Below are 15,502 nucleotides of genomic sequence, written 5' to 3' on the forward strand. Positions count from 1 at the left end.
TGATATACACTCTACTGTGTAATTCTGTGCGTAGATCAAATCAACACTTCTGTTGGGACTGGGCCTGTTGAGTATTGGGCTACATGGGGATTTCAGAGGCTTTCCCCTTAAACCGAAAAGGCGGTGGCTACATTAATTCTCCTAGATTGTTCAGCCTATCTCTACTACGTATATTTACAACTGCTTTTAAGTCAGTTATAGTCAGAAGGATGGGAATGGTTAACATAAACTAAATATGTAGTACTGAACTCATCTCATCTGCTTAATTAGATACACTGCTGGTAATAATTGCCTTAACAGCCCTAAGATCAGTTTTCAGCCTTTAACTATGATAAAGCATAACTTTTTTAAACCTAAATGTTATGGCCATGTTCTCATTTCTTGAACCCATATAATATGATTTTTTAAAAAACATTTTCTAACAGATTTATTCTTCTAAAATAATTCCTATGTTAAGTCCTATCTCCCGATCATTATTTTAAGTCTGCTTGTTCATGGTGTGTATCAAACATATGCAATGTTTGCTCTTTTTTATATTTTTTTCCACATTTGTGTATGATTGTATAACAAGCAAGACAGAAAACAGTAATCTACACTTATTGCCAGCTGTTGTGTAGAGCAGAGTTCATTAAGGCTCACACAGTAACCATGAAATAATTTTAGTGCAGTAAACAAAGTTGTAATGAAGAACAACTTGGAACTAAGATGCACGTGAACCATTATTGGAAATGTATGTATGTGAAGATTGTTATTTTACACTATTATAGCTTTTTTCTTTCTATAAAGATGTCAGAGTGGGTTCACTGTTTAAACAACTACATCTTAGAATTATTGTAATCTAGACAGACGGAATATTGAAACCAAGAGAGTCACGGCTTTTCAGAAGCAAAGCCAAGTAAGTAATAGGGCAAAAACAATTCAGAAGTATGAAAAACTTACTGCCCCTGAATGCCTGGTACAATCTAGTGTCTTTCAGCAAGATTTGACAAATAGCAAGTTTGACCTTTTTCCTTTGCTCCCTCCCTTCTTTTGCAAACCAAACAAAATGATCAGATGGTAGCAGTAAAAATCTAATGTAATAATTCCAAATCTGACCCAAGTTTTTAATCTGTAAAATGAGATGGCAGGAACTGCCCAATTTTAAGTAACAGAAACTCAAAATCAAAATTCCTTAACATTTGGAAACTGCTTTAATCACTAATACATACATTCAGCAGATCAATTAGACGAATGTGTTTTACGGTAAGCATCATATACACAATACCATTAAGTTACAATTTAACAATGTTCAATAATTAAAGAATCCAGTTCATCAGTGTAATCTGAGTGTGATACGGTGATTATTTCTTTTAAAAAAAAAAAAGTTAAAATTACCTTTCTCTTTTTTCCTTACATGAATTGAAGGACGAGGAAGTAGATGTAAATGATCTTAAACTAAAAATTCTCTGCAAGGCGCTCCAAAGAGATGGGTAAGTCCATTGTGAGTATAGATTAATAAGAGTTTTTTTTTTTTTTAACTCTTCAAAATCATGCATTTGTGTACTATTCTCCAGCTCATTGAAAAATTGGATTTCATAGTATAAGTAGGAAGTACCTGATCAAGATGGGTCCTTTTCTTTGTAAAGTGGAACCACAACACAAAGGCTTTGTTCATTTTTTTCCTCAGTGGCAACTTACATATGCTTTTTCACGGGGAAGGGCCTGGCACGGGGAGCTCCTTGGGCTGCAAAGCTCTGCAACGACAAAGAATTCCCATTTTGAACTGCCTTCCTCTTACAAAAATTCATTTGGGAGTGTCTTACCACAAATGAGACTTCACATCCGCAAATTTTCACCTTCATATTTAAACACAAACAAGACTTGCATGTGTGTGTGTGCTGTTTCAGGATCGCAATTTCCATTTTTCAATGTTCTTTCCCCTTCCCTGTCTCATTTCTAAAACATGTTGGCAAATTAGCTCTTCTGCTTTATGCTAAAAGATAAATCTTTAATGTTTGTGAGATGCTGGAAATCACTGTTGAGACTAGGTATTTTTTTATCTTAACAGGTAACACTTTTGCTCTTATCAGGGAAATAAGTAATATTTGCTTTTACAGTTTAGAATATAGGAAGATAAAGAAATGCTTCTTAACTAGATTGCATTAGTGCAATTTTATTACAGTTTTGCCTTTGAAATAAAGAATAACAAACAAGACAGAAAAATCTTGCTTTGAGCTGTAGGCAAATATATAACACTGTCTGTATGAACATGTATTAATTGTCTTGGATAATTTATCAGTTTTTCTATATATTGTTTTAGTGTTGCATTTTATTTAATTTTAAGAATTTATTCTTTGTGACTTGCAGGTGGTCCAATTCAGAAGGCAAAGATGATCCAATTGAAGCATCTAAAGATAGTATATTTGTGAAAATATTACAAAAGCTCTTGAAAGAAGGTAAAATTTACTTAAATATAAGTGAACTTCTTGAAATTGATTTATTTTTAAAGCTGCTTAAACTGAGCAATTGGACCCAAGAAGAGATGGAGGAAAAACAAATTGGGAGAATAATTAAAAACTTCCACATGCAGTCCAGTAGATTAATTAAAATCATAAGGAAAATAATTGCATCTCTGCAAAGCGATAAAGAGATGAGAGACTAGCAGATTCCTGGATTATAATTTCAGTATCCTCAAATTATTTGGTCTATAGGGCAGCAATCAGCCTTTTAGCAGTTTCTTATCACAAAATAAAGTGTCTTCTGGAATTAAATTCACGTAATCTGTAAAGTAAAAGATTAATATGTAATGGTCCATCACTTGGAAGAATTTAATCTGATTTAGCTCAGATGTTCTATGTTGCTCCTCCCCTCCCTCTCTTCCTCCTCCAAAAAAGAGCAAAAGCCAAAAGAAAACCTCTATACCTGCATTAAATTAAAACAGACCAATGCAAGTTACAGCTATAAAAGTTAAAGATTCTGAGGAAAAAACAAACAAATTTGTATGTGTTTTCAATCCAGTTGTTTTCTTTCCTCTTGCAAGTTTTCCACTGCTGAGACTGAAATCTTGCAACCCACTTTAGAGGACTGGTAGACTTTGATTTTAGTTTAAGACTTTTAGGTTTAGGGGTTTCTTAGGGTTAATAATAGAATTCACAGTGTCTATAAAATTATTATAAAAAGCTCTGAGTAGGAAGTATTTGAATCTTGCATTTTGACTCCTGGTTTTGCAGAATAACTTTATTTTTTGTATAAAACAGGTGTTTGCATTAGCAGTGGAGATCCTTTCTAGTACTTTACCAGCTCTTTAATGAAAAATTTTCTATCGTAGGAGTTCAGTTAAGCGAATATCTGCCAGAAGTGAAGGACCTGCTGCAAGCAGAGGAACTTGGCACCTTGAAATCTAATCCTTACTTCAAATTTGTGTTAAAAGCAAACTATGAGCTCTACGTTCAGGGGCAAGCATGATGAATATCACTTTTTAAAATACTCTTTTTCTAATTTTTTTTTACATTTCATTCTTATTTTGTTAAGACTTTGTAATAAACTTCATATATAGTAACATGCCTGGTCTTGATGATTTATAAAGGTTTCACTGCAGTCGGGGGGTGGTGGTAGTGCTGTTCTGTTTTCAGGTGAAAGAAAAATAAAGTTTTCTCATTTTCTCTATTTCATTTTATGTCTTCATTTGGCATAAGGGAGGGCTAAAGATGCCCAAATACAAAGGGTGAAACATGGGACCCACTGCCTAAGGTGGGAACTTCTGCTGTAATTTCACAGGGCACACTTGAAAACACGCACACGGCGTGACTCTCTGGCTTATCTGGGAAATAAATATTGTACAAAAAGTCCTGAGCGTGGAATTATTTTGTGTGCTTTGCCCTGCTCTAACACCTTTAGTTTGAGGTATTTTTGCCATAGAAACCAGGTAAACTCAGCTTTGCTGTGAAGAGCAGCAGTGCACGGAGGATGAGCGTCGCTGCTTGCTCAGCGCGTCCATCATGGTCACGGGTGGGAAGGAAGCCCAGCCCCGCAGTGAGGGCGCTGCGGGCCAGCACCTCCACCCTTCTTTCAGCTCGCGTGGATAAGCTTAAGCTTATGTACCTTTTTCACTGCTTTTTAACTATTTACTCCTTCTGTAATTTTCATATGAATGATCCCCAGATTTTTAGGGTAAATCTACAACCCACGAGGGTGCGGAGCTCGCCGTGCCGTCCTTCACGGCTGCTGCTTGCACATGCGCTCCCAGGAGGAGCAGCCTAGGGAGCAGGTACCGGAGGGGAAGTCCAGCACAGTCTCCCTTGCTCCGTGGCTCATTCTTTGCTAGATGATGCTCCTGCTTCCGCTGTCTGCCTTCGTTACCTCCGACTTGGCTGCAAAAATAAAAATCCATGTAACTTCTCAATTTTAATTACCCTGACAGCTACTAGATTTTAATCTAAAATTCAGTTAGTTGCTTCAGTCGGACAAGCTGCGCCTTCCTTCTGCAAGCAGCCCCCCAGCCAGAGAGCGACCACAGAGCAAGTTGCATGCCCTTATGTTTTACTTGTCTGGCTGCGTGCCTGCTGCAACAACTTGATCCAACAGCTGAGAAGGTCAGAAGTTAAATCGGTTGAAGAGAATCCAGTTTCTAGTTTTAAAAGCACAGCTCCCTTCCGCTTCTTCCCCTCCTCCCTGTACTAATACAGTAAGCTGGGCTGAGAGTCTGAACATGTTTGGAAGAATAGATTTATCTGGAGAGGTTCTAACTAATATGGGAAAGAAATGCACTAGCAGCCCTCTTCTAAGGAGCAGATCCTGCGGCTCCGCACTCCTGCATGGCTCACCAAAGCATGGCTCCTAGCTGTGGCTTTGAACAAATAAACCATTTGAAGCTCTAGAATTCAACACTTTTAGATATGCTTAAGGATGGGGTGGGGTTTTTTTTGTTTGTTTGTTGGTTTTTTCAGTTGATTGACTTTTGGAGACACAACAATTTTGGAGAAAGGAATAATTTAGCAAATGATTGGCGCCCTATGAAACATGTTTCTCTTCTGAACTTTTGCTGGACACTGACATTTTATTTGAAGAGGGAGCTCTGGAGCTGACTGTCCCCAGTAAAACACCCTGGGGCCACCTCACCCGCTCTGGCTCCCCTTGCTGGGCTGATGCCGCCCGCGTGGGTCGGGATGGACAGACCCAGCCCAAGGAAGCCCCTGCAGAAGCCAGCGCCGCTGGTGACCCTCAGCCCAAGGTGCGCGGCCGCCCCGCTTGCTCCATGCCCGCAAGGGACTGCCCAGGTTCCCGGAGCGGGAGCTCAGCCCTGTTGTTTTCACTGCTGCTGTTTGACTCTGCTGCTGCGTTAGGAGCTACTTGGCATTCGTACAACGCCTTTCATCTGACTATTGCCAAAACAGAAGGCTACGGGCAATAAGTTTACTTAAATAAAACCTCATTAAAATAACTTCCATGCCTAAACTGAAGTTAAATGTTCTTGTGCTAGACATGTTAAATAGGTTCATTATTCTGTTACAGAGCTCAAAAAGGTTGAGATTTTGGGCTATTCCTCTTCTCCCTGCACTATCTCCTTACATAACAAGCTCTTCTGCAGAACTGTCTTCTCAGGTTGCTGCACAGGGAAGACGTCTTCATTTACTTATCCAAGATTATCAAAGATTATACAGTGGTTCTAAATTTTACTCCAAATGTAACAAATACAGTAAATTACTGTTGTTTTTGGAGGAAGAAATAAAACAAGAAAGAAAAGAGAAAGGAAGAAAGAAGGAAGGAAAGAAGGAAGGAAGACACTTTTCAGTTAAAACAGCTTAAGGACACAGATAGCTCCTTTTGCCTAAGGAGGTGTGTGTTTCTCAAATATTTATTTTCTCATTAATACAAAATGCAAAATGTCCATCTGTCTATACTCAATTGTCATTAGAGCAGCAGGAAAGTTTATGCATTTTGAATTGTGAGAAATTTCAGAGAAGACTTTGTATCCCGCTCTCTTTTGGAAACTATTTTTCACTTGCTTTGTGACTTAAGACCAAAATCAAATGGATTTAGCGAGTATAGCTCAGCATCTGAGCTACCTGCAGAAAGTGATCTTTTATGCAGAGCTATAGGAAGTTATGGTGGCCATCAGGCATTTTGCTGTAAACTGCATTTGAGCAGGAACTGAAAGGATAGAGGACATCCATTCTTGTGCCAGAAGGATCACTAAGGATGGTTCTCAGTGATGTTTCAAGCAGGACTTGTTACAAACATAACCTGACCTCAAATTCAACATTTGACCAACACAACTGACTGCATTTTAGACTCCCGGCTGAGCACTGCATTTCTGTGCAGAGATTTGATGGCTGTGATTCCTTTAAGAGCTTCCAGTCTTTCAATTTCTGCACTGCCAGCTGTAAATGAAAAATTTGCAGAATAAAACAATAAGTTGAAGAACAGAATGGGAAAATAGCATGTTTTATTTCCAGTGTGCTCTAATACAGTAACAAGTCAAAAAATAGAAATCTACAGCAGAACGAAGTAGGGTGAAGGGGAATGCTGCCATACTAGGGAATATAGAAATTAAGGATGAGATGTCTGCTTCTCTGGTGACCGTTCTGCTCTGCCTTTCAGTGAAGGAAATGCAGTTGCTGAAATGCCTTTGCTTTTGGGGCACCCCTTGCAACACGAATGCTTCGGCTTGACAGTTCTTCTTCCTGCTCTCCGGCCTCACTTTCGCTGGATCTTGAGTGGTTTGTGCTTGTCCAGATGTGCCTTTGGATACAGCCTCGAAGGCTGACAGGCCGGTGAGGTTGCAAACCTGCCTGGGTGACCTCCTCACCTGGATCCTTCTTTCCTCAATAGCTGGAATCTTTGCACAAACCCCCCCAGGCCTCCCACACGGAATCTCTGTGTAGCTTTCCACAGCCGGAGCAGGAGAGCTGTTCCTCCCCACGGACGCGGTACCTGCAGCCAGCCGGGGCCGCGCTCCGCTCCGAAGGGTCCGCGCTGCCGCGCGGGTGTCTCTGCCACCGGCCGGGCCCAGCTCGGCCGTGCAGCGATGGGCGCCCAGCGCGCACAGCAGTACCCGCCGCTGCGCCCGACGTGGGGCAGCCCCGCCAGGGGAGCTCCCCACTGAGCGTTCGTCTGACCCCTGCTAGCCTCAACACTTATTTCCCATGTTTAGACCATACAGAACATATATATATATGTAATATGTATATGTGATTAACTTTGGGTGTAAAGCCATGGCTTTCCCGTGGGCCAGGTGCCATCCATGCCCAGCACGAAGGTGCAGGTGTGGGGCGCGAGCCACAGACCAACCTCTGGCCCTGCGCCTCGCCTGCCCCGGGCCCCCTCTCCCTCCCTGGCGCTACCCTTTACCCGCCCGTCCAGGAAAGGGCGGCATTTGCGGGGGTTTTGCCTCTCCCCGGGGCCCGTCGCTGGCGCCGCGGCCGCACCTGCGCCTGGCGCCGTCGGGGCGGCCACCGCGCGGCTCTGCCCCACGGCTCTGCCCCACGGCCCTGCCCCACGGCCCGGCCGAGCCGCGCGGCGGCCCCCGCCTCACCTGCTTTGCCCTCCGCGGCCCCGGCGGTGCCGGGGGATATTTCGGACGGGCTGGCGGGCGGCCCCTCGCCCGGCGGGCCCGGGGGGGAGCCGCAGACGCGCCTTATACGGCCCGGGCCGTCTCACCTGGGCCGCGTCCAGGAGCGCCTTGTTTGGGCAGCGCCGGGCCGGGGGCCGCGGCCGGGCCCCGCTCCCAAATATGGAGACGGCCGGGGCCGCATTCCTGGGGGCGGCCGGGGCCGCCCGCCCGCCGCGATAAAAGGCCCCGCGCCCGCCCGCCGCCCCCCAGCCGCCCGGCCCGCAGCCGCAGCCGCAGCCGCCCCGTCGCTCCCGCAGGCCCGGCCCGCAGCCAGCCCGAGGTAAGCGCCGGGCCGCGGCCCCGGGCGGCCCCGCGCCGCCCGCGCTCAGCGCCCGTGCCCCCCGCAGGCAGCCGCCAGCATGTGCGACGAGGACGAGACCACCGCGCTCGTGTGCGACAACGGCTCCGGCCTCGTCAAGGCGGGCTTCGCCGGCGACGATGCCCCCAGGGCCGTGTTCCCCTCCATCGTGGGCCGCCCCCGCCACCAGGTACCGCGCCGGGCTCCCCGCCGCGCTCCCCGCGGGCGCCGCGCCGTCCCGCGCACCCTCCGCGGCTCCCTGCGCCCGCCGGCCCCGCTGCGCGGAGCGGGAGCTCCCCACTGGCCCCAGAGTCCTGGGGACAGGTTGTCGAGCCCCCCGCTTTCTTCCCCCGCAGGGCGTCATGGTGGGTATGGGTCAGAAGGACTCCTACGTAGGGGATGAAGCTCAGAGCAAGAGGGGTATCCTGACCCTGAAGTACCCCATTGAACACGGCATCATCACAAACTGGGACGACATGGAGAAGATCTGGCACCACACCTTCTACAACGAGCTGCGCGTGGCCCCTGAGGAGCACCCCACCCTCCTCACTGAGGCTCCTCTCAACCCCAAAGCCAACAGGGAAAAGATGACCCAGATCATGTTTGAGACCTTCAACGTGCCTGCCATGTACGTGGCCATCCAGGCTGTGCTGTCCCTCTACGCCTCCGGCCGTACCACTGGTGAGTGCGAGTGTCCCACGGGACGCGCTTCTCCCGGGAACACTGCGGTCCGGTCCCCTGCTGCCCTGCTCCCTAGTGCAGGGCCACTTGCGAGCTGCGTCTCAGGGGCCGCTCTCTGCTTTCCCAGGTATCGTGCTGGACTCCGGCGACGGTGTGACACACAACGTGCCCATCTATGAGGGGTACGCTCTGCCCCATGCCATCATGCGCTTGGATCTGGCCGGCCGGGACCTCACTGACTACCTGATGAAGATCCTGACTGAGCGTGGCTACTCCTTCGTCACCACAGGTAGGCACCGCTGCCTTGCCCCAAGCATCCCCCCCAAAACGCCCCTGCGCCCGCGGGGATGCTGCGGCTTCTCACACCTTTGCAAGCGCTGGGAGCGCTCCTGGCTGGGAACACGCGTGCGCCGGGGCTGCTTGGAGGGGAGCAGCCGTGGAGGGGACCTGTGCGCTGCCTGCTCCCTCCTTGCAATCGCTGACGCCTTTGCTCCCCCTGACAGCTGAACGCGAGATCGTCCGTGACATCAAGGAGAAGCTGTGCTATGTGGCGCTGGACTTTGAGAACGAGATGGCCACCGCTGCCTCCTCCTCCTCCCTGGAAAAGAGCTACGAGCTGCCCGATGGGCAGGTCATCACCATCGGCAATGAACGTTTCCGCTGCCCAGAAACCCTCTTCCAGCCTTCCTTCATTGGTGCGTGCCCCTCGCTGCCCCCTTAGCCGCTCTTCCCTCCCCTTACCACGTCTTGCCGACGCAGAGCGCTCGCTTGGTGCTTAACTCTGCCCTCCCCTGCCACCAGGTATGGAGTCCGCAGGGATCCATGAGACCACCTACAACAGCATCATGAAGTGCGACATTGACATCAGGAAGGACCTGTACGCCAACAACGTCATGTCTGGCGGTACCACCATGTACCCAGGTATTGCTGACCGCATGCAGAAGGAGATCACAGCCCTGGCCCCCAGCACGATGAAGATCAAGGTAAGGCCAGGCCATGGTAGACCTGGGCACGCAGCTCCAGGCGGGTCCCTGTCCTGCCCTCCCGGTGCGGCTGTGCGCACCCCCGGGAAGGGCAGCGCTTGCCTCCGGCGCGTTTGTGCTCATCTCCGCTCTCTCTCTCGGCCCCTTCTAGATCATTGCCCCACCTGAGCGCAAGTACTCCGTCTGGATCGGTGGCTCCATCCTGGCCTCCCTGTCCACCTTCCAGCAGATGTGGATCACAAAGCAGGAATACGATGAGGCCGGCCCATCCATTGTCCACCGCAAATGCTTCTAAACGTGTTTACATGATCACTCTGCCAACCATGCTCAGGATGACGACCTTGTACCTTGCAGGCGGCCCAGGGCCTGCGCCAGCCATGTAGTTTTCTATTTTGTAACGACTTCTGGTTACTGTTGCTGCAAAGCTCCACGTGACACAGTGTATGTAAAGTGTACATAAATTAATTTATTTTACCTCGTTTTGTTTGTTTTTGAAACCAATGCCCTGCGGAAGGAAACAAAAAACTTCAAGAAGCATTAAATCATCAGTCATTCTGTCACGCCCCCAAAGCAGTTGTTTTCTGTGGTCATTTCTGTGTGATTTCTTCCGTGAATTTCGTGTCCTTCGCTGACACGCGGCGGTGCCTCCCCAGGGCACGGAGCGCGGGGCAGGGGGTGGCAGGCGGGCTGGGCAGAGCAGCAGGGCCCTCGGGGCAGGACGGGCCCCTGCAGGGCTGCTGTGGGGCACATGTCACTGCACAGGGGTGCTGCGCTCTGCCCTGCGCTCGCCGGGGCCCAGCCGGCCAAGGGTGGCCTGGAGCCTTCCTTCGGGGCTGGCAAGGGCGGACGCTGGGCCCGGCCTGCCAAAGCAGTAGCCCTGGCCCACGTGCAGCACCGAGGCCTGACGGGCAGAGCGCGGGGCGCGGGGCAGGTGGCGAGCGCAGGTTAAATAAAGAGCTTTCCACTCCGCTTATGGGAAACCCGCCGGCACCTGCGCCCTGCCCGGGGCCGAGGGCAGCCGGGGCCACTTCCTCACCCGGCCTGACTCCCTGTCCTGCGCCAGCCGCGCTCCGGGGTCCCGCTCCTCGGCCTGCGCTCCAGCATCCCCGCTCCTCGGCCTCCTCCGCAGCCCAGGGCTGCACCAGGGCTCCCTCCCTCGCCATGAGGAAAAGCCCGGCCTTTCCCTCGCCAGGGCCCTTGTCCTGCCCCTTTGGGTCCAGAGGGGTCCTCTGGTCCTGAGCTGGGGACAGAGAGGCCGCGTGAGCAGCCCCGGGGCTCCTGGGCCCAGATCCCATGCCCAGCAGCAGCAATGGGGGAGGCAGAGACACATTTGCACATTAAAAGACGAGCAGAAGATAGTCCGAGGCCTTTTGCTTCATGTATTTATAAACTCTTATGTAGACACTTAGTGGGTGCAAAGGCCTCAGCGCTTGACCCCCCCATCTAGGGTTCAGTCATGGCTCAAGTGGTGTTAGGAGTTGGATTTTAAGACCAGCTGCTGTTTATTACACTAAAAAGATGCTTTAAAGGCGCGGAAAAAAGCTAAGCTAGGAGAAAGCAGCCTCTGGATAAGATGCTGCTTCACGGGATAGGCACACACAGGCTCAGCTTTTGTTCTGAACTCACAAAAAAGTAGTTTTACAGCTGAAAAAAAATGATTTGTTGTTTTAGTTACTGAGTCAATGAATTGAGACATGACTGATTTTTTGACTATATCTGAAATATATATTTCAGATTTCAATTTAAGCAGAAACATGTTTTTTTTACCTGCATTCAGGGCTTTCAGAAATCAAAGATTACCTGGAAAGAGATGAGTTGAGTTTAGCCATGGGTCACACAAGTCCAGGTGTTGGGGAAGTTTCACTGGGTCCCCCACCCCAGATCTGTACATTTCTTGAGAATCTATTCAACAAGTTTTTTAAAGGTAAAAGGACAGGATAGAGGTCACTTTCAAAACTGACAGTATTTTCACAGGAAGCACCTATGCAATGAATTCTGTGTGTTTTTTGGGAGGGAGGGGAGGAGTGAAACAAAATTTAATCCTCCCAAAACACATTTGTGCAAAACTTTATATATATATATATCTGATATATATATAACAGATATATACATATATATCTGTTTCTATTTAACTAAACCATGGGGAAATAAAATAACTAAAGGCAACTTTGCCCCTTGGGGGATTGTTTTTCTTCTTTTCTTCATGGAATCAAAATAATTAAAATGGTTATTCAGATGCATTGGTCCCCGCAGTACATCTCCCAGGGCTGGAAAACGTGTGCGTGAGGAGGAGTGCAGCCTTTCAGTCGGCTGATGGATAACAAAGGGATGACTGATGGATCCGACTGCTTCCTAAAGGCGAGGAGCTCCCTGAGGCCAGGCTGTTTATACAGGAACTGAAAAACACAGTGGCCCGGCAGCTTCTGGCTGCTGTGGGGTGTATATATAAGTAAATATATCTATATATATGTATGTAGAGAGATTCCTGGAAGCCTCCCCCTTCTCCTGCACATCCCATCTACCCCGGATAGCCCCCATCCACGCTCCCCATGCCCCGCTCCCGCCGCGGCAGGGGCCCAAGCCTTTAAAGCAGAGGAATCCCTCTGGCTGGTGAGGGAGGAGCGGGAGGGCTGCCGTGGGGCACACGGAGCTCCCGGCGGGCGCCCGGCTGCAGGCGGCTGCCTGGCCCGGCGGGGGCTCGGGGGTCCCGGGCCCCCCGTGTGCCCCCGTGCAGTGCGGCAGCGTCTCGCGGTGGGGCTGGAGCCGCCTGGCACAGGAGGACCCGTCCGCACGGCTCTGCTGGGGGGTGGTGTTTGCTTAGGGTGGCATAGGAAAAGTAGGAATTAAAAAGGAAAAAAATGGATAAAAATAGGAAAAATATGTCAGATACTGTTTTACCGAGACAGAAGCTGCCTGGGCATTGGTCCAGGCACAGGAGTGCAATGGGACCCTGTGCCTGCAAGCAGAGGGGAGCTCGAAGCAGATCTACCCAAAGGCAGACCGCGTGTTTCCAAGGGCACCTGCCTCTACTGTGGAATGACTTTGCTTTCCCTTAGGTCACGGTGATCTCAAAGGCAGAGGGGCCTGAGGTGCGGGCTGTGCCGCCCTCGCCGGGGTCGCAGAGCCGGCCACGGCGTTAGCCGCAGCCCCGGGGGCGGCAGGAGCTCCCGACGCTCCCGTGCGGATCGCGGGGGAAGCTGAGTGTGGTCCGGATGCCGGCAGCGCTGCTCCTCATCCCTGGGCACCCGGGCTGGGGTCTGGGGCACTGAGGCACCCAGAAAATCCCAGACTCCCAATCCCCAACCATTTGGAAATGGTTCAAGTATCACCTCACTGTAATACAGACGGTGCTGCTAGAGGTACAGTACTACATTGCTGTGGTGCAGGAATGGAACAGAGCATTAGGAAGGCAGTTTTCTTTTCCTTTTTACCTTTCCCATCCCAAGATCCCAAGTGCATCACCATTTTCTCCTTCACGATCATGAACAAGTCGACACTTGCTGGCAAAGTGGCTTTTCTGGTCTCTGTGGCAAAGGCGGATCATGAGGAACAGCTAATGCTCAGGAAGGGGTTGGAGATGCTGTCACAGAAGGTGCCTGGGGAATGTGAAATACTTGCGATCCTAAATTTAGCTCTGAAAGTCATGCAGTCCAGTTTCCTGGCACAAATACTGGCGAAAGTCCTGAAATCTGAACGTTTTCCAAGCACAGCCACAACCCGGAGGCTGCAGTAGCTGCTGGGGGCCTTGAGATCTCTAGCCGTGTCTCCTGTCCCTTGCTCTCCAGAGAGGGCCCCGGCGCTGCTGAGTGTCTGCGCTGCCTTTTCCCAGGCAATCCGCACTGGGGACCCAAAACACGGCACGGCAGGGACAGGAGGGCAGGGACAGGTTGATGTCAGGCCAACACGTTTGCAGCAGGCAAAACCCTTCAAGCTGCAAGAAATCTCCCCTGGAGCAGTCGACTTGAATACAAGAAGTCTCACTTGGGGTAAATGTCTAAGGAAAAAAACACAGGAATCCATTTTAGGCCCACTGTTTTCATACACATTAGCCCGCTGAAGTCAGCCCACCTTAGCTGGGGCTGCCTAGGGCCAGGTGACAGCTCCCTGGGAGCACACCTGCTAAGTGAGCATTGTATTTTAAATATATAGAAGGTGGAAGCGAATTGCAAGGTCAGCCTCCAGCCTGAGATGTGCTGGGCACAGGGACCCAGGAGCCAGGGGGATGGACATGCATGCAAAGGGAAAAGGGACAAGTCATCCAAAGTGCTGAGCTTGACTCATGCAAGCGATCCTCAGGGAAGCCACTGAGAGACTGGCTGGTTTGGTTGAAATTTTAAGGGTTTGTGTGATCAGGTCCCAGAAGCACAACTGGTAGCAGTTAAAACGACAACAAGAGGAAGGTTAAGTCCAGAACCTAGCATGGCTTGAGACCATGAAACGCTCAGCTGGAAGTAAAAGACAAATAAATAAATAAATAAAAAACCACCTTTGCCTGTTTCTTTTCCTGAAACCTGTTAGTTGTTTGTCTTCAATACTTTGTTCTCTGGGCTTCTTATTGATGATTTCATGCTTAAATCTTTCTTTTTTTTTTTCTTTTTTCTTTTCTATTTTCTGTCAAACAATCAGCATAAGTTAAGGCCAATGAAGAAAATTCTGAAGTGGTAAGTTTTAAATCCAGACTGCAGATATTTCATAGAAGTAGTAGGTTTGATAAATAAGATATATCAGTGGAAAAGAAGTAATTAAGGAGAAAATGTAGTATGACATAACTGTAGGACCTGATAGTCTTGGCAGTAAAATTATTTTGCTTTGCAAAATGGTGCAGAGTTACAGAGCTGAAACCGAGGGAAGGCTCAGGCTTTGAGGATGCAATTTCCTTTCAAATGCTGGTTTCTTTCTGATGAGCAAGATGGTAAGTGGCTTCAGAGAAGTTTTGGAGAAATGACCATAAATAAACTGACCACATGTGGGAATGTCATTTTTATATGGTAAGTGTAACCGTGAGCAGGGTTTGGTGTTGCAAAATGAATATTTAAAGCGAATGTCTGATAAGTTCTTCACTGGCAGTTTGACCTGTGAGTCACGTTGCCCAGGCCCCAGCCATGCCCCTCTCTATTTATAAGTTCATGCCTTGCTATATCTGACTCGTTAAATAAGCATTCCCAATTGTGGAAGGGATTCCGGTGGCGTATGATGGGACCAAGGGAATAATTTGGAGGAGTAAGTGAAATTAAAAAGGGCACTGCGAACTGCTGCGAGAAATCTGCCTTTGGAAGTGTGGAGCTAAGGGGTTATTTGGCTTCTGAACAGGGAACCCTTCCCTTGCACATCCAGGAGAGCCAGGCCTGCCCCACGGCGTCAGCGGGAAGGGGCTCCTTGCCCTGGGCAAAGAGGGCTGAGATGAGCACAGAAAGGGTTTGCTCCAACCGAGGGCGCTTCAGGAAGCGCCTCGCTGTGGAAATGCCCGCGGACGCCGCATCCGCGTCTGCCTCCGGCATGGGGTTCCCGGAGCTGCCCTCGTTCCCCGGCGAGGAGGCTCCCTGCATGGGGGCTTCCGCGCGGGGAGGGGGAAAAGCACATGCTCCTCTGGGGCCGTCACCCCCAGGCAGCTCCTTCTCAGGTCTCGGTTTGGGGAATACGATGCCGTGCTTCATTCTGCGGCAGGCGCATTCCCACCCATTCCTCCAATCCCTGTTTCACAGAAAAACGGGAGGGTTGGTGTCAGGTGTGGAAGAGAGGCCACCAAGCAGAAAGAAGGTGACTGCAGTGCGAGGTGACCATAAATGTATAATTTAACCTCCGAATGAAGTGGAAACTAAAGGAAAAAGGTGACCAGGGCACGAAAATCTAAAAACGTGTGAGAAAAAAGATCATTTTTGGAGAAATATTTTGGATTAAAATGTCCAAATGAGTTAAAGCTTTGAGCTGCCACGTGCATAGAGAGGATTT

The 15,502-nt window shown here is 49.2% G+C and overlaps 2 protein-coding genes across 2 annotated transcripts in view; both read left to right on the forward strand.

The window, feature by feature from the left end:
* The window catches only part of NUP133 (nucleoporin 133), a 30,401-nt gene extending 26,863 nt beyond the window's left edge, over positions 1-3,538 (forward strand). The window contains exons 24-26 of the mRNA XM_088534882.1: positions 1,405-1,469; positions 2,347-2,435; positions 3,308-3,538. Of these exons, the coding sequence (XP_088391008.1) occupies positions 1,405-1,469; positions 2,347-2,435; positions 3,308-3,444 (291 nt within the window). The 3' untranslated portion in view covers positions 3,445-3,538. The remainder of the gene's footprint in view (positions 1-1,404; positions 1,470-2,346; positions 2,436-3,307) is intronic.
* A 4,410-nt stretch (positions 3,539-7,948) lies between these two features.
* Positions 7,949-10,117, forward strand: ACTA1 (actin alpha 1, skeletal muscle). Its single transcript, XM_088534877.1, has 6 exons — positions 7,949-8,079; positions 8,246-8,570; positions 8,698-8,859; positions 9,074-9,265; positions 9,372-9,553; positions 9,705-10,117. The coding sequence occupies exons 1-6, from the start codon at positions 7,951-7,953 to the stop codon at positions 9,846-9,848; spliced, it is 1,134 nt and encodes a 377-aa protein (XP_088391003.1). The 5' UTR covers positions 7,949-7,950; the 3' UTR covers positions 9,849-10,117.
* The last annotated feature ends 5,385 nt before the right edge of the window (positions 10,118-15,502 follow it).

This window comes from Tinamus guttatus, unplaced genomic scaffold (assembly GCF_059628265.1).
Source record: "Tinamus guttatus ecotype Peru unplaced genomic scaffold, ASM5962826v1 Tinamus_guttatus_pri_ptg000601l, whole genome shotgun sequence".
NCBI lineage: Eukaryota > Metazoa > Chordata > Aves > Tinamiformes > Tinamidae > Tinamus > Tinamus guttatus.